The sequence below is a fragment of the Haplochromis burtoni genome, unplaced genomic scaffold (assembly GCF_018398535.1).
Source record: "Haplochromis burtoni strain Fernald_Lab_line unplaced genomic scaffold, NCSU_Asbu1 Contig_15, whole genome shotgun sequence".
NCBI lineage: Eukaryota > Metazoa > Chordata > Actinopteri > Cichliformes > Cichlidae > Haplochromis > Haplochromis burtoni.
Window position 1 is genome coordinate 2551974 of NW_024582376.1, and position 25465 is coordinate 2577438.

Consider the following 25465-nt stretch of genomic DNA (forward strand, 5'->3'; position numbering starts at 1 on the left):
GGGGGGGGGCACAATTTGCTCCTTTCTCACAACAATCTTCACATTTTCCACAACTATTAGATGACAACCCCATAACATCAGTGACTCTTTGCAGTTTTGCTGATGGACTAAAAGTAATTTCTAAAGCTTCCCATTGCAGTGAAACACAATTGGTGCTGCTGTGTTTCCAGTGCTGACAGTACTGAATGGGGCCTGGCTACAGAGATGTACTTATTCAAATCAACTGCTGATAAAAACTCAGCACAGACGAGAAAAGAAAAAAAAAAGCACTGTCAAGTAAAAATCAGCTCAGCACACAGTATATTTTATACAAATACAAAGCTGCTGTTCTTAAACTAAAAGTTGAACTTTGAACTATTTTGACATCATGGACAGTCTGTATAGCCACATTTTCTGACATTGAAAGAAAACTGCATAAATTATTACTAAACTTCGTGTGGACTGTGCAGATTTAGAAACGGATCACGCAAATAGCAGGCCAACTTTGACCCACAACAAGACCAAAGCAATTTGCAGCATTTGGCATCAGTGTTTAACATAAGTGTGTGCATATCATAATAGTATTACAAGTGACAGGTCCCAACAACCGCTACTGTCAAAAACTGCATTGCTCCTCAAAATGGCTGCAATTGAGAGTCCTCTTAAGTCTGTCACAACCTACAACACAATCGCAAACACCTGCATGGAGTGTAAGACGTGTTGAATTTTTCTAAAATAAATATCAACATCCCAAAGGATCAGGACAGGACACTTACCAGGCGTGGCTGATCCTAGCTCAAATTAATGGTTTATCCGATCTGAAAACAAGGTTCGCGCTAAGTAGCGACAACGTCCTCTCCCCCATGAGACTGCCAGAGCAAAGACTAGCATTCATCCCCGTTTTCACTAGACTCTGAATTCATACAACGAGACACAGAAAACAGCGAGGCACACATGCAAACACGTCGCCTCCTCCTGCGTGCTCCACCCTGATTTTCAAACACCGTGCCAACAACACACGGCGTGAAGCAGCCCACGAGTGTGACAGCAATGATGTGAGCTGCCTCAGCCGAGCATCCATCAAGCAGTGTGACAGCGACCAGAGAGGGGAGAAACGCACCCGGTGACAGGTCACGGGAGCAACTGGGCTGACTGATGTCGAAACACAATAATATCTGCACAATAAACCACACGACGCCTGAACGTCACTCACAACCGCTTCCAAATGCTAACGCCGGGGCTGCACCGCCGGTTAACGACAACAGAACCACACGGTGCGGGTGGTCAGGTGTTTAAACGAGACACAGGCCTAACATTTCCAAGGATGACCCTCTACTTGGAAATGCATTCAAGTATGCTGCAGAGGTTAAGAGACTAGGTTGACAGGCACAGTTACTGCACTTCTAACTACGCTAATTACTTATTACTAACTTAAGGTGGACTCCATAAGCAGCACAATTGGCACTGATATACCTTATCACTGAAACCTTCTCCAAACTTACTCTACTTCGGCTTACCTGACCACAACGCCAGTCGTTATCGTTATCTTATTCCAGGTTATCTTCAGCTAAAGTTAATGTTAGCCAAGTTAGCTCCAGAAAGTTAGCTCGCTCGTTTAACTTCAATCAAAACCGCACTTTGTATTCCAGCTCAAGTATCTACATTTAACCAAAACAGCAAATAATAACGGCTTAAATGACAGCCAGTGTTCAAGTGCTGTTTGTCGGCACACAAGGACAAACTCCCACTGACAGGGTACCTGCTGCTCCAGTTCAGAGCGGCCTATCCGCCATTTTGAGGCACAGAAAGGAGGTGCACGGACTGCAGCCACATCGTCATTTTCCCCACCTAACGACGGATTCCTTCGACCGTCGCCGGCTTCATAAATGAAAACTGCTCAGACTTACCCTATTGTTACTGGCCGTGAGTATCCTCAGACGTCTCCGACGGCAACACGACCCGACAGGGCGTGAAATTTCCGCTCCCAAAACCTGGTCTTATGATGTGGAGGTAAACTGTGGCCGTCTTGTCTCCTGTCGGCTCCGCTCGCTTGTTTTTTTTCGTACACTACCGCATTCGACTTCGGCCGGGTACGCGCTTGGAATTCGCGTTCACGCCATCACAGGAGCGCGCGCGCCCTTGGTCGTTATTTTATTTGCCTGTTAACTCTTAGATTGCGGCTTCTCATTAGTATGTTTTAAATAGAGGAAATTGTCCTAAATGTCATGAGTGATTTAGAGACTTAATAAACTCACAGAAGGGCACTTTTTTATTTAGTGATTTAATTATTTTTTGTACTTTACACGCCAATTCTAGGATATTTCTCAGGTAAATTCCTTTTTTATTACCCCCCCCCCATCTTAGTAAGCTTTATAAATAATCTTTTTACTTATAAAACTTGCTGAGTATGAAAATATGTTCCATGTTTAAAACCTTTGCTTTGACTGACAGCAGCTGCTGAAATTTGATTTTTTTTCTTTTTGGTGTTGTTACTAGTTCCTCTTTTGTACCAGCTGAGACACATGTCTGTCAGTTATTTACAAATAGACCGATACCGATCAAGAGCTGATACTGATGTTCCTCAGATACACAGTCAACAAAGGGTTTTCCCCCACAGGACCATACATGCAGTTCTGTCAAAGCTAAGTATTGAGTATTCCTTTCGTATGAACGGGAGTAAGTAGCCACTGCCAGATGCTGCTAATCAAATGCACTTGATTAACTGAGCATCTCTATAAAGGCATAAGTATTGGTAGTGTTTTAACACAATGCCAAAATCTTCTCAGTAGTGGAGGTCCCAGCAAACTCACTCCAAGGTTAGACCTTAGAGCCTTCAAAGAAAAATCAAGAACCCAAGAGCTACAGCTCAGACTCTATGGGCCTCAATTCTACAGTTCGCAAGTTAAATGTGAAAGTTAATGCAGTTCGTGCATAATTAAGAAACGACTGAACAAGTGTGTGTTGTGCTGCCAGAAGAAAGAGACTTCTTTCTAAAAAAGAAGATGGCAACATGCCTTAGTTTTGCAAAGCTGCATCTGAACACCCACAAGACTTTGGGAACGTCCTTTGGACAGACAAGACAAGCACAACTTAGCACAAACATCTCATATGAGTTCAACAAGCATACCGGTGGTGGTTTGAAGACTTGGGCTTTTTTCAGAGCTACAGGACCTGGGCACTTTGCAGTCACTGAATTGGCCGTGAAGTTCTCTGAATACCTAAGTAGTCTGTAGAGTCAAATGCGAGGCCATCTGTATGACAGCTGAAGCGTCACTTGGTGTCATGCAACAGGAGAAAAGAATCAAGGTGTTGCAATGATCTAGTCAAAGTCCAGACCTCAACCTAATTGAAATACTGGGGTGAGCCCACTAAAGAGCTATGTATACATTAGGTGTACTTAGTGTTTCCATGGGACTGCGTTGAGTCCTTGAAAACTTTTTCACATCTGCACTGCCTACTTGTTATAAAACAAATTAAAAACATATAAAAAACTTGATAAAAACTCCGAACAGATCTTTCACTAGTTTTATTTTAATCCATTTTTAATATAAAAGCATACTCAGACCAAAAAATAATTAGATTTTGTAAAGAGCAACACACACAAATACCACACACCATCAGGGGAAGCAGACTCAAACACTAGGCTTAAGAAGTCTTTGTGGAGAAGAGATTTCATCAGCGAGAGAACACAAAACCCTCAAACAGCCACACAAAGACAGTATTGCAGTATGACCAGGAGCAGTGAAATGCATATTTTAGGATAGATATTTGCCTTTTTCTTCTTTTCACAGCACTCTTATTTTTTTTTTTTTATAAGATAGTATGAGCTCTTTTTAACTTTAAAAAGCTACTTTGCACAGAGCCCATATGAGCAAGTTCAGTGTTTAATCTTTGAGTATTTGTCCTTTAAGTAAACATTCATTCTTCATGACCTGCTTTGCAATTTGAATGTAAAACAAAAAATGCAAAGTTCTGCAAAATATGTGTGAATGAATACACTTCATAGTTTTATATTATTACATTTTGCCCCCCCTCTTCTGGAGATAACCTCAAATAAACATCTACAGCATTCAGGAAAGAACCTACAGCAGAGTCAGACTGATGTCTCCAACTAAAGCGAAAAGCTCAGTGTTGAAAGGGCAGCAGAGCATCTCTGTAGACAGTTTCCTGTCTCTCAGGGAGTTTCATAAACTATCGTAGCGTCAGATCATTAAATGTTCTGCTGCAAACATTTTAGAACACGTTTAACAGCAGGTAGAACTACAAATGTGCTGAAAATTAAAGTTGTCACATCCTTGCTAAATGTAAAAACTTATTGGTATTTTAAAATTAATCAGAATCTCATGTAATGTTTACAGTAATGCAGTTTAATGCATTTCCAGTACATCTGGCTATGCTAGAAGAGATGTACGTTTCTAAAGTCCATGAGCATACTTTTCTAAATCAAATACAGCATGTGTATATCTGAACTTGCACCGTGACATTTCCTGTCATGTAGGTCAAACGTTTGTCCTTCACATACAGAAGAATGTTAGAGTGCCACCTTATGGACACTGTCTGTATTACTGCTGAATGCCACTTGGAGAGTAGGTGGGGAAGAAAATAATAATACAAGAAAACCAGAAGACATAATCACAAGGCTTATGTCAGCTTTTTGTTGTTTTGTTTTTTTAAAGCCATCATCCTGCTGGTTTCCATTCAGGATAGAGAACAGGCACATGCTCAGCTATTGTTGGTTCAGGAGCAATCTGGAAATCACTGTAGTGACCTCATCTCCTGGTGTGAAGAACTCATCTTTCATCGTTTTGTATACATCATTCTTCCAGTACAGTAAGAAGGCAGACTTCCAACAAGTAAAAATGTTTTTAAAAAAAAAAAAAAATGCATCATCGCTCTATTGCTTTAATCACTCACATCTTTCCATGAGAGGGAAAACATTAAGTTTACAGCAAAAACAAGCCTTTATCAGTCTTTTTTGGTACATCACTGAGGCAGCCCTTCCTTTCCCCCCCCACGCCCCCCTCTCCTAATTTTGGTGACGCCGTGTACCTGTCGACACACAGCACAAGAAAGTTAACTAAAACTGCTTACTGCTCGCTCCTGTCTGGGGTTCGGCTCCGTTACACATGAAGAAAATAACAAATCACATAACGAGAAGAAAAATAAAAATAAACAACCAGCAACGATAAGTCTGTCATCACTGCCGATGTCGAGAAGCGATGCGGTTAATTTCAGTACCAATTTCAGTATATCAGCGGATTTTTGGGGCCCAGAAAAGAACCCAGTTTACCGTGTGCAGAATTATTAAAGATTTGGAAAGCCAATGTTTTCTCAGCCTCTATTCAAACTATGCGAGGAAAGCCCCGGCCAACAGATTTGATGTCAGACTACACAAAGACGCACACTGTCAAACACACAAACACACATGCACATATTCTTTCACTGTGCAAAAATAGATATTTGAACACAGCTAACTATATATATATATATATATATATAGATAGATAAATCTACTGCTTAAGGTGGACGTTTTCTTTTTGTTCAAATCTGTGTTTCCCATACACATCAATCAAGTACTTGTCTAATAGAGATTTATACATCGTTTTTCCATTTCTATACATTTTCTATAAAACAGACATGGCTTTAAATTAACTGATGATGAACAGGCAATAAAATTCCTTCTTACCCCCCCCCCTGTGCACTTTTACAAAAAGAATCCATAAAAAGAAATTAAAAAAATAAAAATAAAATCAACCTAAATGATTAGTTGTGAGCTCGCTAATTTGTGACTGCGCTGGAGAAACGGGAACCAGAGGATACAGCATGCACCCTCCCAGGATGTCTCAAGTACAAATGACAGATCAAATTAGTTCATTATTGAGGACACGTGTGAATGATGGGTGCTCGCTGCAAGGCGGCTCAATGAGCCACTAACAAGGGAAGTTTACATTCAGAAGCCCCACTTGAAAAATGGCAAATTTAGTAACTGGTCTTTTCTGGTCTTAGTGCACAATAGAAAGTACCCCTGAGTTCAAGGACAGGGTAGGATCCACCACGAGTGGGTGGCTACTTGCCCGAGGATCTTCGAGGCTCTTTAGGCAATGACGGGGGCAGAATATGGTCCTGGGCCAACAGTGCTGTGGAAAGTTTGAGCTGAGAAGAAGAATGGCTTGTGTGTGGGGGGGATTATGGTAGAGTGGATAAGGCTCTGGTATAAAATGTCATGGTCATTCTTGGTCTCCCGCCCCCGGCTGAAACCCTCGTTTCATATTCATCGTAATTCTAACACAGCTAACACGCTCTAGGGCTTCATCACCAGGTTCTCGGGATTTTCAGATTGCACGGTACTGTGGTTTTACATTGTTTGTACTTTCTCCTCCCCTCTATCCCTACTTTGTAGGAAATTCCTGCTCAGTATTCCTTTCTCCTACAGTTCATCAGTCTGTGTCTGGACTACCCTGACCCCTCCCCTCCCTCTTTTTTATTTATTTATATTTTTCTCATTTATTCATGTTGATTTAGACTGCTCGGCTTTCGGGTCCACAGGCTTTGTGACTCATCCATCACAGCCCGTCTTTCTCTCCCATAGCAGAAAATAGCTGTGTTGGCCACTACTCAATATTAATCGATGGGAATTTTGTCTTCCAATTCCAGTGAGCGGTCCTCAGCAGGCTCCTCGCTCTTTCCCAGCTCCTGCAGCTGCTGCCGCCTCTGCACCTCTGCCTTCAGGTTCTCCAGATCCTTTGGGCTGAAAAAAAGAGAAGAAAAATCAACACACAACTCCCTAAGATAGAAGAAATCCTGAGCCTATAATTATCCCCATTCATGTCACAGACATGCTCCCAGAGCTACACACTAACCACACCTTCATCTCAAGGATTCAAGGAGCTTTATTGTCATTTGCATCACATGTTTACATGAGGTGGAACGAAATTAAATTATAAGTCATTATTTACTAGAAAGGATGTGGTCCAATATCAGAACAGGCACACAGATTTCTGTCTGCAGGATTTATGGTTGTATAGGCACACATACATCCACACAGCCTGTGTAGTTTAACACTTTATTATCCTAAGTCAAAGCATTTGTGGAAAAATTGGAGAACTATGGCTCAAGACTACTTTAAAAATAATACTAGAAAGTGTGACACCCTGGAAGCAAAATACAAAGCAATCAGGGGTAGCTCAAGACTTTTGCACAGTACTCTAATGGCCATTTTCTGGGAAGGATTAATTCAAATATAGGAAGTGAGTATAGTGACCCAAAAGAGTGAAATTTCTATAAAATCCTAACTAAAGCAAAGATTGGAAATGCAATCTTAACACTCTCGGAGAACCAGGGTTACGCTAATAACCAAATAATTTCCCCATTTATTCAGTTCCACAGTTTAATGTCTGAGGAAGCCACTGACTTCCTGCATGTTGTGAGATTACCAACCCATATACAAGCAACAAAGAGCAGTAATGCTCCTTTATGTGTCTACCTGAGAGGTATAAAGATGATGCCATTGATGATGTTGAGCTGGTCCAGGATGGTGGCCATGCTGGGTGCAGTGAACTAGAAAATCAGAGGGGGGGGGGAAAGGGGGGAACGAAAAAAAGCCATCAGCACTGAACATTTGGACATAATCAGCTGGAAGCACAAAAAAACAAAATGACTTGGAACATTTACCTTAAGAGGCATAATGCTGGCGTTAGAGCCATTTTTGTAGATCTCATTCATGGTTCTCTGCAGAGCTACAGCCTGCTGCGTGAGATACTTCAGATACTCAGAACTCTCCTTGGTCTTTTCATGGGCCTCGCCCATCTGACAGGAGGAAAAAAAACATTAGAAAAAAACTGCTTCATCACAACTGGTAAAGTTAAAGCGAATGAACTGCTGTGGAGCATACCTGGTTCTTATAAATGGTGTAACCCTCCTTCTCGTGCTGTAGTGCAGAGCGGAACTCAGCCTTGCTCTCATAAACTCTTGCAACCAAATGATGACTGGAAAAACAATAAGGCAGTTATCATACAAACCATCATGCCATTACTACTTTTATTCTAATGCATATGAATGAATAAATCAATCTACCCACCTGAGGGCTACTTTGAGGGACCGAGGTCCATGGTACTTTGTGTTGATGGTCAAAGCGTTCTCCAGGAATCTCAGAGATAAATCATACTCCATGACTCCATGCAGCACCAGCCCGATGTTACTCTGAGGAAGTCAGGAACAAAGTTCAATAATTTTGCTTTTTCCCCACCTTATGAGAAATAACATTAAAGCCAGCAGGCGAAGTCTGCACTCACGTCCAGCAGAGCCATCTCAGGGTGGTCCTCCCCACAAATCAACAACATGAGGTAACGAGCGCGGTACAGAAGCTTCAGAGCAGTCGAAAGCTGGTTGTTGGCAAAGCAATACAGGGCCAAGTGCATCTGACAAATGAAAGGAACAAACAAGTTTAGAAGGATATTAAACATGGTCAACATGACAAACATGAGTTCCTCCTCCATCTGGTAGCTTACATATTCTTGAATTGTGTTGGGATGCTCGATGCCAAGGACTCTTTCACTCATCAGAACAGCCTTTTGCTGATTGCTGAGAGCCTGCAGGTAAATAAATATTAAAAAAAACAAAAAGAGCCATTCAGCACCACAAAAAAAATCAGCATGAGCTTATATATATATATATATATATAAAAAAAAGGAAGCATTGCACATCTGTGCCTACCTCAGGGTGATCTCCCAGGATGTAATTAAGGCGCGCCAGCAGGCGCAGGCAGGAGCAGATCTCTACGTGCATGGCTCCGTACACGTTGTTGAAGAGATTAAGAGCCTCGTTGATCAGCTCACATCCTTCCTTCAAGAAACCTGAGGGCAGTATAATGATTAATTTAGATATATTAGTACAAAAGGAAGAAGGGTTAATGCTCTGAAAAAACGTTTCTTTTTTTTTTTTTTACAGCATGCAAACGCCACCTTGCTGCACTTTGGCCTGCCCACTCTGGAAGAAGTGGAAGGCATCTGTGGCTTTGGGGTTTACATGTTTCACCACAGGGAAAATGTTCAGGATGTCCTCTTCTGTGAAGGCAGGCTTATGGCGGCTGTCGAAGTTATACTCCTTTATCAGGATCTAAAAGTCAAACAAAACACAAGTCTAAGAAAGGATGTGATGACCATTCGGTAAAGTGAGGGTGCAGTCACTACATAGTAAATGAGTTACCTGTATGCCAGTTTTGACTGAAATTTCTCTGAGCAGAGTGGTTTTCTGGAGGCCGAATTTCTCCACAACTTGGTCGACACTTTCACTGTGCAATGAGTAAATAGGTTTTATTTAGAAATACATACAAAGTCTCTACATTTGTTTGAGTTTAACAGGTGGGGTCCTTACCACTGTAGGGTAAAGTGATAATAGCTCTGGGCCTCAGAGGCAATGTTCTTCCACAGTTCACTCGGTGTCAGGCTGGCCCACGCCGTGTTGTCGCCACCGCCGGGGACCCTGTTGCGACGTTTGCGGTTTTTGCGGCGTGACACCAGTTCATCGGGAGGCAGGTGGGCAACGGCGTCTGGGAAGGAGCTCAGGAAGCAGTTTAGGAAATGGCTCACAGCAGCAGAGAGTGCAGACAGCTCTACACCCTGCAGGAAAAAAAGCACAGATGAAAATAAACAACAGTTCGTTGATGTCTTTAAAAGAGAGCAGAAAATGTTGCACCATTAAATTTAACTAACCTGGAGGTACGTCTTGAATATATGTTTTGCACATCTGGTGATCAGCTCAGTTATTCCTATTCTCTAAAAAAAACAAGAAGAATTTTATTTTATTTTTTAAAATTTAAACTGTGTGCTGATTCTATTGGTCAGATTTGAGGAATCAGACTCACATAGATGTGCTCCAGCTGGGCTTTGGCAGGAGTCTTCTCCATAAACTCCAGGACTGTGCCCAAATAGCGAACATTGATGCCTCTCTGGTGCAAAGCCTCCGTTAGTGAGGCTCCATCCATGGGCAGAGCGCTGTGGTCCAAACAGTCCTTCACCTGGTTATGAAAACACACAAACATGGCTTTAAACTCAGACACAGACAACCCTACGTGATAATTTGATGTGCAAGCATTTACCGAACAGACTTATCATTGTAACAATGAAATTAGGCGCACAAGTCCAATATAAAAACAGTTAAGTGCAGAAAACTACTAATAAAATACCATAAATATGCTTTAAATTTCCACAAAAACAGAAGTAGCATATCTGAACACATGCTCTGAATTATCATCATCAGACAAAGGGTAACAGTTCATACAATGACCAGGACTGAGAGCAGTCCTGATGATGTTTTGCAGTCTTTTGGGGTAGTGCGAGGTGGTGACATCTTCTATGGCAGCTAAATATAGGAGGTCCTACTAATCTGATCCCTGCAGTCGTGAAATTTAATTTCCCCCCCCCCAAGTAGTTTACAATTAAAACTTAATTTGACTCTCTCTATAAGAGTCTCCCAGCTGCAAAGGTTTTATACACCGGAAAAGCAAAAACAGAGTTGGTGAATAGTTTAAGCAGAACACATTATGCTTTAATCATTTCATGTTAGACACTACCTGGGCCTTCATTTCCTTAGCCACACACAAGCCTTCATCGGGGAGTTTAACATGATCATGATGTCCTTATAATAAAAGGCAAAAACTATTTGAATCCACACTCTTCACACACCAAGACAACTCAGCTGGATGTTTGGGAGCAGAAGCGTCACTGACCAGTGTTGGGACCTGACAGGAAACCAGGAAGGCAGCTGCGTCTTTGAGTAGCTGCTTCTGCTTCTGGATGTCGTCTGCACTCTCTTCAGGGAACCGTACTCCTGGTTCAACACCACAAACACAATCATTGCTTTTTGTTGTATTCACTTTTGAAGTAATCGGGAATCAAATGTGGTAGTGTCTCCACAACTCTAGTTTTCCACTTCCAAAACTTAAAAGCTTCACACAATGTTCATGGAAAAGATCATTTCTGACTTCCCAGCTATTTGTTTCTAATAACCCAAATAATAGGAATCATCATGTTACCTGGGGAGAAGATATCAGGGTTGAAGCGGATATCGAAAGCTGTGTCGCTGATGGAGCCCACTGCCTTACAGGCATTCAGGACCACTTCACGGCTTTTGGGGTCTGTTTGTGTTTGGGACCAAAGACAAAATAAAAAAAATAAAAAAATACAGAAATGTTAAAGGTGATTACGTCAGACAGGTCATGTCAAAATGTGTAAAGATCAGTTCTGATCTGAACTGTTCTTTCACCTCAAACTATCTGTTCACACATCAATACACAACAGCAGTCCAGTTTATTTCACCCTGGTCTCAGCAGAGCACCCACCACCATTCGATCAGGACCACAAACCCTCGCTCTATGATTGGCTCACACAGATTACACAAATCACCCACCACAAGGTTATTTCTGCATTTCAAAACACCTTTGGATTAATCAACACAGCACCCGATTATGGAGTTATTGGGTCAAATCCTGCTGCAAAGGGATCACAGGCTGGGAATGGGTTGTTTTGAGGGGGGGCACTATTCCCTGCTGCAGGCTGAGGACTGAACGGGGACAGCTACTCAGGTGGAAAGAAAACACTATGATCCAGTAATTTTAGAGTTCTATTGATCCATTTCTTTTTTCTATGCCGTTATCCACCAGAGTAGCTCTCTCTGTATTGTCCTGGCCCCAATTTTTGGGGGGGTGGGCACGGCGGTGTTTCTAAACGTACCAATACTAGATCCATCTTCGGCAACTAAGGTCTCCGCTAGCTCTTTGGCCTGAGCTAATCCTGGAATACTTTCCTCAAGCTCCTTACCCTCCAATGGGCCCTTGCATTCCCCGTTCTGGGTGGCTGTGGGGTCTACAGGCCCGTTTGTTGTGGGCTTCGAGGAGTTCTCTTCGCTGTCAGTTCCTGTTTGTGAGGCAGCAGTGGAAGCATTGTCTGTCTGGCTAGTGCTATCTGTGGAGATGTCTGTTGCTTTAGAGGAATCTGTGGCATTGGTCTGTGCTGTGTCTGTCTGGGTCGTGTCGGCTTTGCTCTCTGCGAGTGTTTCGGAGGTTTCTGTGATGGCGGGTGTGTCAGTCTTGATAGAGTCCCTGTTGGCTTTATGCTGCATCAGCTGTAACGCTGCCATCTTCATGAACAGGAGATATCTGAAGAGGAAGACAAGAAAAAGTAGCAAAGTCACTTCTATATAATCAGCACAGGTTTCTAGAAAACAGCTCATTATTGCTGCACAACAACAACAACACAAACCTGTGCTCAACAAAGGCTTCGATGAGCTCTTGGCGTAGACAGGCCAGGCGATGGCGGTGCTGGCGGGGGAAGCCTAGACGCTGGCACTCTGGAGACAGCTCCACTCCATCCACAGGCAGGAAGTTGAGGTCAGGGGGGAAGGTGCGAAGAAGGTCGAGAATATAGTGTCTGCCGTCATTCCCGATGATGCCTTTGCATTCGACAGAGGAGCACAGCTCCACCGTGTCATTCTTCTCATTCAGCACGCTGTGCCGCTGGATCTAAAATTTAACGTACAAAACATACACAGTATCTGTATGTAGACACGAGTCAGCTTTATTATTGTCACACAGTCACGCTTCTTACCTTTAGTGGCCTACTGGTCTTTTCCAGCAGTTCCAGGTATTTGCCGTGAGACACAACAGTCTTCCCAAAGTCAATGGAGCCGTAGATGACGCTCTGCTCCTGCTCACGCTCCAGGATACCTGGGATGATGGACTGGGCGGTGACACGGTAGCCTCTGTAGTCCACCACTACAGTTCCCAGAGTGTAAAGACCTTCCACATCCACCCCGCTGTAAGCTCGTACTCCGTTCAAGTCATTGGTGGGTGCAGCGTGGGCGGCCGCATCGCCCCCCAGCTCACGATAGTGGTCCCGCACATCGAAGCCCAGACTGAAAAAGATGTTGTTCCAGATGAACATCTGCATCCGAGTTTCTTCACCAGGGTTGATGGCCATTACGTTGCCATCAATTACAGCCATGGCACCTCGAGTGGCAGCTGCTGCAAAGTCACTGTGGACCTGCAGAAAGTAAAAGGTTTCACATTAAATTAGCATCAGCATAAGCAACAAGGTGGCTAATTAAAGAGCTGCAGAAAGTAAGACTTTAAACCTTGAATATAGCCCTCTCCCTTAGCAGCCGCTCAGGCAGGTTCTTCCGGGGCAGCTCTCTGGTAGTCTGCAGCTCTTCGTTCCAATCTCTGGTCTAGATGCACAACAAGAAAATTAATATTGGAAAAAACTTGAAATCATTCCTCTTGATGATCTGCTGCTGGATTCAGCGCCTTGACCTGTCCAGGGATGTGCTCCTCATAACCCAGGCGGGAGGTGTATGCGTCCTCAGCTCGAACACAGTCCATTGCATGGTCTACTTGCGGAGCAGTCCAGCTGTATACTTGGAAAGGCGTGGCTATCCTCTCAAACGGGTGTCTCTGGACTCTGCAGCAGTAAAAGAGAAACCATAATTTCCATGGTTCATAATTTAGCTGCAAATATCATTTTTCGCTTGCTGTGAGAGGGTCCTAAAACTAATAACTGATGAAAATCACAGTCTTGATATACAACTTTTATTTGCAAAGACTCATTTGTTATAAGATATTCAACTGCTGTCCCCGAATGTGAAAGAACAAAAGTGCAAAGTAAGTAGAGGTCAAAAAAATGACTTTTGTTCCTTTGGAGGGGACAAAAAAAGAAAAGAAAAAAAGAAAACAGCTCACAATCAGCATCAAGGCAAGTGAGAACAACAAATTACCGTAACTGTCGGGCTATAAGCCGCTACTTTTGCACAAGCTTTGAACCCTGCGGCTTTTAGTCAGGTGCGGCTTTTCTATGGATTGTCCATGATTTTTGTCATATCGTAAGACGATTTGTTTTGTTTGTTCCGCTGTTGTACGGCACTACGTTGCCTGGCGGAAGCGTATGTGATCAGACACATAGTATCGGGGTTCAAGAGTGGTATGTTGGTCACATGTCCGTCCGCCAGGCAACGTAGTGCCGTACAATGTTATGCCCAACTCCACCGGTGGAATCTGACAGCGTGGAAAAGTGTGAAAACATGGTGTGCTGTAGGTTATTGTTATGTACTACATTTGTTACTCATTTATGAAGCACAGTACATGTTTTGTACTTGTAATTACCGCTACTTGTACATATACCTAAAAAGTTATGCAAATATGTACCCATAACTTGTTTTTCAAAATATTAATAAAAGGGGTGTGTCTCCAAACAGCCGTCTCTTTCCTGACAATTCGCTTTGTGCATATTCTCTTACATATGATAAGTCACCATTGAAACACCTGCGGCTTTTAGTCAGGTGTGGCTAATGTATGTAGAAAACAGGATTTTTCCCCTGATCTTAGCTTGTGCGGCTAATATCCGGGTGCGCTTTGTAGTCCGGAAAATACGGTAAGTAAAAGAATGAAATGTTTTCACCTTTTCTTTTGCAGGGCGGTGAAGTTCTTCTTGAAGGCAGGGCTGATCTGGCTCAGCAGCTCAACTAGAGAGTGGCTCAAGAAGCTGGGATTAGCTGGTTTGGGGTTGAAGGTGTAGGTAGTAGACCTGAAAAGCACACAAGCACATTGTCATCATGATTCACACTAATATAGCTGACTGAGGAGTTCATGATCTGCAGCCTGCTAAATGGAGAAAAAGCATCTATATAAAAATACGAAAAAGAAACAACAAACTTGCTGTTAAATATCCCCGCCACACTACAAAGCACTAATACATGAAAGCAAGCTTATGACTGAGCAAACAGCTGGAAGGGGAAAAAAAAGAAAACATAAAAAAAATAATAATAATAATAATCTTCATCCTAACAATGCAACATGTTTCCTAGCTGTCCACCTAAACAAACTGCATCAACATTTCCTGTTCTATTTTAAGGAAAAACACTACAGGAGAAAATGTGCCAACTATAATGAGCTGACTCACAGCATCGCTTCTTACATCACCTAATTGCAGACTAACTGCTGCCAAATGTCTTCACCTAATGGCATCTTGAATTATGAATACACGCTGCAGAAACGGTGCTGCCAAATGCTTAAACTGCACTTTAACGGCAGAGAGTCAGCTGCAGTAAGAACACAGAGCTTGTAAGGAGACACCAGGCCCAAACATCAACTGACTGGTTGAGGTAGAAGCCGCGTGTTGAGGCAGTGACGCTGACATGGCGCTCCTCCACAGTCACAATGTACAGGTACATGAGGTCGCCGTGCATCTTCCTGTTTCCAGGTGGAGGGTTCCACCCGCTCATGGTCAAGACCTTCAGGCACTGCATGGGCTGTGGAGCACGTAAAATAAGAAGATGAATCTCAAGTTTAAAAGCCGAACTTACTTCCCCCGTTTAAGTCCCTAAATGCCTTCCTCACCTTCCAGTCCTTATTCTGTGGCTGGAGGGGCACAAGGGGGCGCTCTTTACTGCCGGGCAGGATGTGCTCTGGAGGGGTGCAGTCTATCTGCTCCATCTCGCTGCCCTTTTTCTTCCGCTTTCCAGTTTCTATAAGCAAAGGAAGAAGCAAGAAAGGAAAATTGGTGGATTTCCATCGATTAAAACAGCATGCATGCACACACACAGGACTAATGTGAACACATAAACCTTATTCAGTCACTCTTAAAACCATCTGTTGATCGCTTAACACAAGGGTGTAAAACATAAGGCTCGGGGGTTCAGAATCGGCTCGGCAAAGACTCAATCCCAATGGACGGCTACGGGAACTTTTTCTGTCACGCTGACAGGTTTCTTTCATTTACTGCAGCAGCATTTCTTCATTATGCAGAAAACCCTAACCTTTTCCTCACATTAAGATATCTTTGAGATTAAATGTGTAGTCAAACTTCTTTAGACTGAGAGAAAGGGAACTTTCACTCATCCAACCCACTTAAGATCAAGTTTGACATGTCTGAACAAACACATTGACTGAGAAGGGAGTCTTAGATTTTCTGCTTTTCATTTCTAAGCTGCATGCTGTTCGATTACTGCAAAGGCTGCAGCAGTGCATGGTGCAAATTCCAGAGCTGGGAAACATTTTACTCCCGTCTTAAAAATCCCCTGAAACAATTTAATCCTCAGCTCTTACGTATGAATAATATACAAGCAGTTTAAAAGGCGATTTCACTGAGAAGCAGGGGGGAAACCTCCTAATGCCAACAACAGTCATTCATTTATCTCCCGACTGCAAAGTAGGTTTTAAAATCCATCACTGAGAGAAGAAAACCGCGTGTCTGTCTCTCAGTGCAAATACTTCGCAAGAGAGTGTCTCTTTCATTAAGGCTCCCAGAAAAATAAACCCAACTTGTCTGAATGACAGAAAACCAGCAAGGTGATAGGATTGAAAAGAGTTTTAGGTCATATTCATGGTAAACGTGTTTGCCTTGTGTGATTTTAACCCGTGCACCAACTTGCTGGTCTGCCCTCAACTTCATTTTGTCTCCATATTTTATTCCCCTGCTCTTGTTCCATCTCAGAAACGGGCATTTCAGCTCGCGTGCTCTTTGTTACGCTCACACGCTTCAAAACAGTGTAATACAAGGTTTATCAATAATTTAACAGAGTTTGTCTCAAATGTGCTGAAAGTCCAACTAAACTACACAAGGTCCGGCTCTGTAAGCAGGAATCACAGTCTTTAAAGAAACTGTTGATCCTTAGTGTCATACCTCCAAGATCTCCATCAGTGAAGATGCTCAGGAAAGAGAGAGAGTTGCAGTCTACTCCGTTGTAAGCGTCAGAAGGGTCCAGACTCTTCAGCAGGTCTCTGATGTGACGCACATGGATTCGAGCTTCACGCACCGTGTAGGGCTCTGAGGGAAACAAAACAAACAGCGTGGTTTAAAACCCAACTAAGCAACATGTATACTGAACTATTATGAGTGCTAGACGCTACTCAAAATTTTGCATTACTCACAACTTTTTGGTTTTTAAGCAACAAATCAATTTATCCCCCAAATTAAGTGGTTAACACAAGAGCATTTTCGCTCATATCAGCACAAGTGTCTTTTCCAATAACTTAAGGAATACCAGCCCAAAACACACCCCACAGAAGAATTTCACTTGTGTCTGCAAAGATCACACAAGTAGCCTCCTGCCAGCCAGTTCTGTACATTATCATCAAGTCGACTATTTTTGCACTGCTTCAGCATAGGTAACAGACACACTCTGAAACATATTCCTCAGATACAGCGTCACTGACGGGGAATACTTCAGTTTGGCTTTTGAGGCTGAGTTTAAACACTAATAGGAGCATATTCATCTCTACTTTTGTTAACTGCAAAACTCAAACATTGGCCTGAGCGTCACTCTGGGTCATTTAACGCTAGCTTTATGTTAACGTCTTGTATTTAGCCGGACCCCTGACAAGTGTGACAATATGTATGTATGGATGGATATGATGATTAGAATTGAATGCGATTTCCGATTTTAGAAACACCTTTTCCATTACATAAGTGGAACCCTTAGCAGACCCACGTGTATAATGCCGCAACATGACAACCAACAGATTTGTATATAAAACGGTTTATCAGGATCAGGCTGCACCTGCCAATACTGTCTGAGTTCCACCTGGTTCTCCTGCAGGTTTCTTCCTGTTAGTTTTTCCTTTCCACCGTCACCAAAGTGCTTGGTCATCATGATTCTCTCTTAAACAGATAGCCATGAATGTAGTGCCCTTCTAAGTAAATGGAGAACAGCTCTCAGGAAGTCCGTCCAAACTTTGCACGACAAGACCTGGTGCTTCAGAATCTTACCTTCCACCACTTTGAGCACCGATCCCTCCTGCAGACCCTCGATAGACTTGAGCTCGGCAAAGTTGTCCAGCACATTTCCATCCAGCTGCAGAGAGAAGCAGGTGCGGTGGCAGGTGTCCTCACGGTCCATCAAAACCTGGTGGATTTCCTGCACCATTTCCTGGGGGGAGACCTGATGTTGGGGAAGAAATTAAAGAAATGAAGTGACACAGAAATGAGGAGGAGCAGCAACATTTAGTTCACGTTACAAACTACATCATCACAGACATGACTTGAAAGTCCTGCAGTTTTCTTAAAGAACTGCAGCTTATCCTCACCTGCAGGTCAAATGGCTCTGTCCCCGGAGCCTGGATCTTTACAGTGAAGCCTGTGTCCTGGATCACTATCACTTCCTGTTCGTTAGACTCCTCCCCTCCGTCTGCCTCGCCATTCCCATCCTGCTTTGAGTCCGTCTCCTCCGTATGCTCATGAGCCCTGTCACCATTTACCATGGCTGTGTCTGCACTGTGCCCTTTAATGAAAAAAAGTGCATAGATCAAGCTTTATGTTAAGTCACAAGACATATCTACTAATAAAATATTCAACTACTTAAGGCTTTATTTAAAATAACACAACCAACTCCCTTTGTCAGAAACGACAATTTATTAACTTGTTGTTCTCCTCTCACCCTCAACCTGCATCTGCCCCTCCCTGAGGCTGATTCTGCTGGAGGTTTCTTCCTGTTCAAATGGAGTTTTTCTTTCCCACTGTCACCAAGTGCTTGCTCACAGGGCTTTGCCTGATTGTTGGTGTTGTGTCTGCATTATGCCCCTTAAAATATAAATGTCCTCAAAGCAACTGCTGTTGTTATAGAAAGAAAAAATTGAATTGAACTCAATTGTTAGTTGGATAAACCATTTACAAAAAAAAGAACAAAAAAAAAAAGTTGATCATCGCTTTCTGAATTTTCCACTTTAATACAAGTGTGATCTTAATTAGAAAATATTGTAAAATAAATGTTGTAACCCAAAAAGTGACATTTGGCGAACTGGTGACAAAATGCAGCCGTAAGCACACTGAGTATTAGCACATTCTTCCTTTGAATTTCTTATGAGTAATTGAAAACTGTGTTTTTCCTGTTTGGGAACTTGTAAAAACCAGTTCCAATCTTTTCAATAGTCATGAGGAGGCTGGACAGAAGCACTGTCTCGGTTTCAGAACTGTTAGAGTCTTGTTTCCACTAATGAAAGGGGGAAAAATATTTTCCATCATAAATCAACATTTCAAGTGAAGAAGTTTGACTTAATAACTCAACCTTCTGAAAAAAAAAAAAATCACTAAAACAGAATATAGCATTTCTGGTTATTGTTTTGTTCCAGTAACAATCTCAATCAAGCTAACATGCTAAAATGCCACCACAGACTACACTACAGGCTAATTCTGCTAACACTGAAAGGACAAAGGGACAATTGTTATGCACTCTCCAAGTGAGCTCACCTTGCCAAACAGCATGACACAGGAATTTATATGTAGTTACAGACATATGGTACTACAGCTGTCTGGTGATGCTAAACTGTGTAAACTGGATAAGTATATTCAAATGAAACAAAGACGTGTATTTGCCCTTTCTTCCACATCAATAATAATAATAATAATAATAATAATAATAATAATAATAATAATAAAGCTACTGCTGGGTCCTACCTTGTCACAAGGGTTCAACACTGTGGCCCTTCGCATCCGAATTCCAGCTAGAATCAAAACAGTGACCCTTCACTTGTCAAGTGAATGCGTTAACCACCACACTATGTAGTTATTGTGTAAACTGCACCACATACAGGAGCGTTCCTGTCAAAGCCTCGAGGCCATTTGCTGGGTAACACTGTATTTATGCTATAATTTATTTGTTTACAGCATAATTTAGACAATGCACCTCTTTGGCTGCCATCAGTGACTCAGCCATCATGTCAACACTAACTCACTTTTCTTCCACATAAGCAGCCAGGTCACAAATAAGGAAGGCAATCCTCCAGGCCCAGATGATCTTACCGATATCCTTATAAAATATTTATTTACGGTTGAGCAGAGCCACGAAGCTCAGCTATACCATGACAATGCTGTGGTTTTGCTTCCCTGAAGTCGACAAAGACTAGAGGATTAGCGTGAGGGATCTTCTCAACACTCAGATCTCTCTTTTTATTCAAATATCAACAGTATTCAATTCAATTTTATTTATATAGCGCCAAACCACAACATAAGTCGCCTCAAGGCGCTTCATAGATACAGAGAAAATCCCAACAATCATATGACCCCCTATGAGCAAGCACTTTGGCAACAGTGGGAAGGAAAAACTCCCTTTTAACAGGAAGAAGGGGGGCCATCTGCTGCGACCGGTTGGGGTGAGAGAAGGAAGACAGGATAAAGACATGCTGTGGAAGAGAGACAGAGGTTAATAACAGATATGATTCAGTACTGAAAAGACCATGCTGACAATCATAACTGACTTGAGTCACTAATGATTTATCTGAAATTTGACAATAAGTAACCAGCTTCGTCTAGAAAAGAAAACGCTTGGTTTCCAGCAGTGACCTGCTGAAACCTACACCGTTGCAACACTGCAGGGAACTCAGCCAGGAGGCCTCGAGGGAGGATTTCACCATTCACGAGAGGGAATTACGGGTCACTTACATGGATATCTGCTTATACCAGCACTGTGACAAATAATCCAGCAGTTGCTTTACCTTTTTATAGAAATCAGAGCCACCAAAATTATTCTCTGTAAATTCTCTGTAAAATAGGCCAGCTGAGAAAAGTCTGACAGCTCCTCTCATTATACAGACGACGGATGGATATTATTTTCTTGAGTAACAGTTAAGGTGAGAGGAAAATGACATGAATAAAAATGAGCTAAATTAATTCAAAGGAACAGGGGCCCACTGCAAGGACATCAGGCAAATGTTTTCTCTCACTGACCTACAACTGCTGCCAGCCAGCGCGTCCTTGCTGCCTGTCAAGGGTAACGCGATGTCAGGGTTACTCGGAGAGAAGGGGCCAGAGGGAGGGGAGGGGCTGGACCTGGACCGCGACCCCGGGTGGGGAATGAACGCAGTGAGACAGTGGGGGAGAGGTGGAAGAAACGCATGGGAGAGGAACAACAGGCCACGCTCTGAATAACAAACATAACTGCTTCAGGGCAAGTGAGCATGCGGGCCAACAATGTCGGAAAGAATGAGGGATCTGTGCAGAAACATTTCATCTCCGAGTTGAGCTCTATTTTGGCTCACACAAGTGACATGATGATGACTAACTTCTGAAATATTACAGACCAGATAGGAAGGAAATAACACAAAGTATTAGGCCAATACTGCACTTCTTAAGTCCAGCTTCTTAAAATTTGATTTGCGGCCTCATTTTAAATTAAATTTAATTAAATATCTTCAGGTAATGAATGGTTAGTGATACAAAACAAGTCACTTGAAGAGGTTATCTCTGGATCCTGAAGCTGAGAGACTGTGATAAGAGGCACTTTACAGATTTTCTAATGTTTCATTAACCAAAAGAAGATCTACAGACATTAACGGCTGTCTCTGATCATTTCGTTTTGATTAATTCATAAGAAACAAAGAGGGGAGTTGGCGTGCAATTGGCTAGATTAAGTCTGTAGATATCAGATTCATCATCGCAGAAACCCAACAGTACAAAGCACTATAAGTGATAAGACTAATGATGAGGTTTTCCAGTGGACAAAGCATTGCAAAACAGACCTATTCTCTACAGTAGAGGGATTAAAGTTCATCAGAAAGTAGGTAATGAGGCAAAAGGAGGCGGGAGAAGCAATGTTAAAACAGTGAAGAGGAAATGTTGCATGCTGCTTTACTTCAGTGTAGAAATAGAGATGCACTACCTGGTTAGAGGTGCATAGATTCCCAAATGCAGGAGAAGTACCTAATGAAGTGGGTCAATTTTCCACTCAGGGTGTACATCAGAAAGTCTGCCAGAAATCCTTGAGAATGACTACTTAATTTAATACAAGTATGATAAAATGTCTCATTCACTGGCTGAAATCAGACACCAATTCTTTTAGTATTACTTCATCAGCTAAACTGTAAATTCGTGCTCTATTTGTAGAGAAATATATGACAAAATATGAGTTTTACAGTGTAATGATGTGTTACTTTATAATAAACCTCTAAACATATCTGTTTACCTAAAATAAATGCTGTGATTTCTCTTTTGGCATTAAGTATCATCCCATCTAATTAGACAGTGCTAACTTGACCAGTAATTGAAAGGCAAGTTTCAGTGGAACAATCAAACCGCTCTAATCAGAGTCAAATAATTAAAAGCAGTGATTAAAACCATGTATAGGAGTGGCCATTAAGCACTGTAGCAAATGCTCAGACTGGTACAACGCCCAAGTCCTCGGTAAGGAATGAAGATCAAGGATTTTGATTTGGTTTTTTGGTTTTTTTTAAAGAAAAAAAATTATTAGATACATTCAAATACTAACAAACAACTGAAGATCAAACTGAAAAAGATTCAAACTTAAAACTCAGGGCTGAACTGCACTCTCTTGTTTACTCCATTAGCCTACTTCTCCTGATAAATGATAAAGCCAGCCAAGCGGCCATCTAGCCACTCCGCAGCCCTTGACACCATCACCATGGCAACATTAACCAGCCTGTCAACACCGAAAACACCACCTAGCACACAAGGCCCCTCTGTAATCGAGTTTGATGGACCACAAGGTGGCATCCTTCTGGTGGACGGCCACACAAAGACTGAAATCTAAAAGTCTGCCAGCAGATTCTCCGTTGCTGTAATTTGTTCCCCGAGCATTGAATGATGCTAGAGACTTTTTTTTTGTGGTGCAGGCTTGAGAGGGGGCAGCTTGAGTCACAAACAGGATCCATGAGTCCAACTCATAATACGATCACTGAAATCAAAATCCTTCCGGCAAACAATGACATATTTCTGCCATAGCTCCAATAAATGTCTGTTTTTTTTTAATGAAATTATACATATACATATCCGTAGAGACAAAAAATAAATAAATCCATTCAACTCTGAGCCACAAACTACAAAGACAACGAGACAAACAGCAGAGGTGTGGAAGATGCCAAGAGAGATGAGCAATCGAGGCAGGGTGTCAGTGATTGCTGGGATTAGCAAGGGCACTCTTCCACCCACAGGAGCATTAAGCTCCTTAAAGCCACAGAGTGACCCTCACCTCGACCTGTCTGCTCAGCCACGTGCTGTTAGTATGTCTAGTTACAACTACTCACTGAGACGCATCAACCTCGTCACCATTGCCCAGTGATTACATTTGCTATTGATTCTTGATTAGTCCATGAGTGGTTTGGGATGTAAAATGTAATTTTAAATTAAAAGTGCTTCAAGTGCTGACATGTGAAGTCACACTGCTTGGTTAATGCTGGATTTCTGGGGCTGAAGCAGATATAGCTTTCCAAGAACATCTACAAACATATGAACCTGCTACAGTTATACTGGAAAGAAGAAAATCACAAGCTTAAAATACAGCTGGACTAAAAGTCCATGTGCCATCAGCTGTGATGCTACTCTGCAACACGTGCTGCCAACAGTAGATATGTGCTGACACAACTTCCCCAAGAAGGGAGAAAGCTTGGAGCTGTACTGCTATGTTCATGAAGCCCATGTGACACCCAGGCTCCAATAAACACTAAACGACTGGAAATAGGAAAGCTTTAATTACACGAGAGGATGCCTGGCAGCTCAATCTTTAACATCAATTCCTCTTCCTCCGTACATGTCAAAATCATCTCAGCTTCTTGCCTCTCTAACATCAAGCTGAAAAACCACAACTCATTTCTAATCCCATCCCTCCCAATGACTCAAAACTATGGTTTAATACACTGTTTACGTCTGAAATGCAGTTCCATGTGGGATTTTATAATGAGTGACACACACACAAAACCACAGCTCTTCATCATCGAACCGACAAAGGTTCACTCCGGACAGCTGGAGGAATCAGATACTGTGCAATGAGACATTTCAAGGTCCGGGCAGGCTGCAATGAACTTCAGAGCTGTGGGAGTCAAACTTCACCAGGTGACAGCCCTTGCATTAAATCTAACCCCGCCTGCACCCACAGCACTCCGCCGCTGCTCCCAAACAACCTTCACCTGACAGCTTTTACTCACCAGCTCGCGTATTATTAGAGTAACCTTCCCCCTCACCGTGCGCACACCACCATCATGACTTATCGGCTATAACCAGCTTCCGCTTCCCGGTCGAGGAGGAACGCTCGACCTAATCAGGACGGGGGGGGTGAAGATGGGGCCGGTTAGAGGACTAACACCGACCACCTCGCGATTCAGACACCTCACGCGTATTTTTTTTATAGCTCGGTACCGACGAACATGTCTGCTACACAAGCTGTGTGATACACATACCACCCCCAGTAAAAACGAAGGCATGTGCGCGACCCCCCCGTGTTCGTGTAAGCAGTGTGAAGCGCCACTGAAGGTGACCTTCAGTTACCGAACATGTGCGTCAGCGCGAGTTTGTGCTACGGCAGCTACTGCTGCTTTATGTGCTCTAAACAAACAGGCGCTACATAGGCGCCCCGTGCTTTACTCGAAAAACCATAGCTCCCCGTGATCACGTTTGGTTTTAAGGCACGAGACAGCTTTGACAGCGACAGGAGCGCCTGTGTGCTAGTTAGCTAGCTAGCTAACCGGGGCGCTAACTAGCTTCACGCTGAATGGGACACGCTAAAGATAATGCTAGCATTACCGGCCAATGTGTTTAGGTTAGCCTGAGCAGCTTGCAGTGTCAGGTTGAAGTCCGAGCCAGCTGTGAATATAGCAGCGGTCCCAGTCGAGTGAAAAAAAGCATTAACACCGGACAGTTGGTTAGCAGGTGGGTGCAAGGTGGAACCTTCAAACTTCCAGAGATGGAGGGGTAAAGCAGCAGCACTACGCTCGGTCTGAGGACCTTTAAGTCACACAGCGCAGCATGGAGGTGAAAGTCACCACATTTGGTGCATGCTGCACAGCTTCAGTAAAGCAGACATTCAGTCATGCTGTATGTATGTTGATTCTGCATGCACGATGAGAGCAGTGGTGTCTGCAGCGGACTTACCACAACCACAGGACTCTTTTAGAGGTGCCTTTCCTGCTCCTTTACCATCCTGGGCTCCATCCGCGGGATCTGCCGGATTGCAGTTAGGCACTGACGCCGGGATGTCATCTGTCTTGCTCACCATGGTCGGCAGTCAGTGTGTCTCTGTGACAGAAATCCCCCAGCAGCTTTGCTCGAATATTTGTGTGTCTCTGTAAATGAAACGCAAATAAACAAAGACAAACTACAGCTTCTTCTCTGGCTGTCACGAGCTAGCTGGCTACATACGAGGGGTACAAGCTTACAAAAACAAGTCTACAGAGGAAGGACAGTGCTGTACATAGTGCCGATCACACGTGGTTTTCTCCTCCCCTCCTCTTGACCTCTTTGCCTTTGCGTTGCACCTCCCCACCTGCTCCGCGTGGCGCTACGGAAAGCCACACGCGACAATTCTTGCGCACTCACCAGTTTTTCATTTCTCTTGCACTAAAAGAAAACATGGACACATGGATGGAGAGAGGAAAACACGAGCATTTAAAACCCTAATCACATTAATGACCCGGTGTTTCTTCTTATGTGGAAGTGCATAGCATTTTATATCTTGAGGCATTCTTCCACATTTTTTATTGGCTGTACTTTGCAAAGCC

The 25465-nt window shown here is 42.9% G+C and overlaps 1 protein-coding gene across 7 annotated transcripts in view; it reads right to left on the bottom strand.

Annotated features, from left to right (window-relative positions):
- Positions 1-25245, bottom strand: part of cluha (clustered mitochondria (cluA/CLU1) homolog a) — a 61211-nt gene extending 35966 nt beyond the window's left edge. The window contains exons 1-27 of one of the 7 annotated variants that reach the window (XM_005915890.3): positions 24840-25245; positions 18053-18246; positions 17736-17907; positions 16650-16793; positions 15365-15492; positions 15122-15276; positions 14427-14552; positions 13286-13433; positions 13108-13200; positions 12582-13016; positions 12237-12496; positions 11709-12133; positions 11012-11113; positions 10706-10806; positions 9842-9994; positions 9690-9752; positions 9352-9596; positions 9184-9268; positions 8940-9093; positions 8692-8831; positions 8487-8567; positions 8271-8396; positions 8057-8178; positions 7871-7964; positions 7651-7785; positions 7463-7536; positions 1887-6727 (exon numbers count right to left, since the gene is read on the bottom strand). In XM_005915890.3, coding sequence (XP_005915952.1) covers positions 6601-6727; positions 7463-7536; positions 7651-7785; positions 7871-7964; positions 8057-8178; positions 8271-8396; positions 8487-8567; positions 8692-8831; positions 8940-9093; positions 9184-9268; positions 9352-9596; positions 9690-9752; positions 9842-9994; positions 10706-10806; positions 11012-11113; positions 11709-12133; positions 12237-12496; positions 12582-13016; positions 13108-13200; positions 13286-13433; positions 14427-14552; positions 15122-15276; positions 15365-15492; positions 16650-16793; positions 17736-17907; positions 18053-18246; positions 24840-24963 — 4206 coding nt within the window. In that variant the 5' untranslated portion in view covers positions 24964-25245 and the 3' untranslated portion in view covers positions 1887-6600. The other 6 variants (XM_005915892.3, XM_042218119.1, XM_005915893.3 and 3 more) reach the window with 6 other exon arrangements.
- Between the last annotated feature and the right edge of the window lie 220 nt (positions 25246-25465).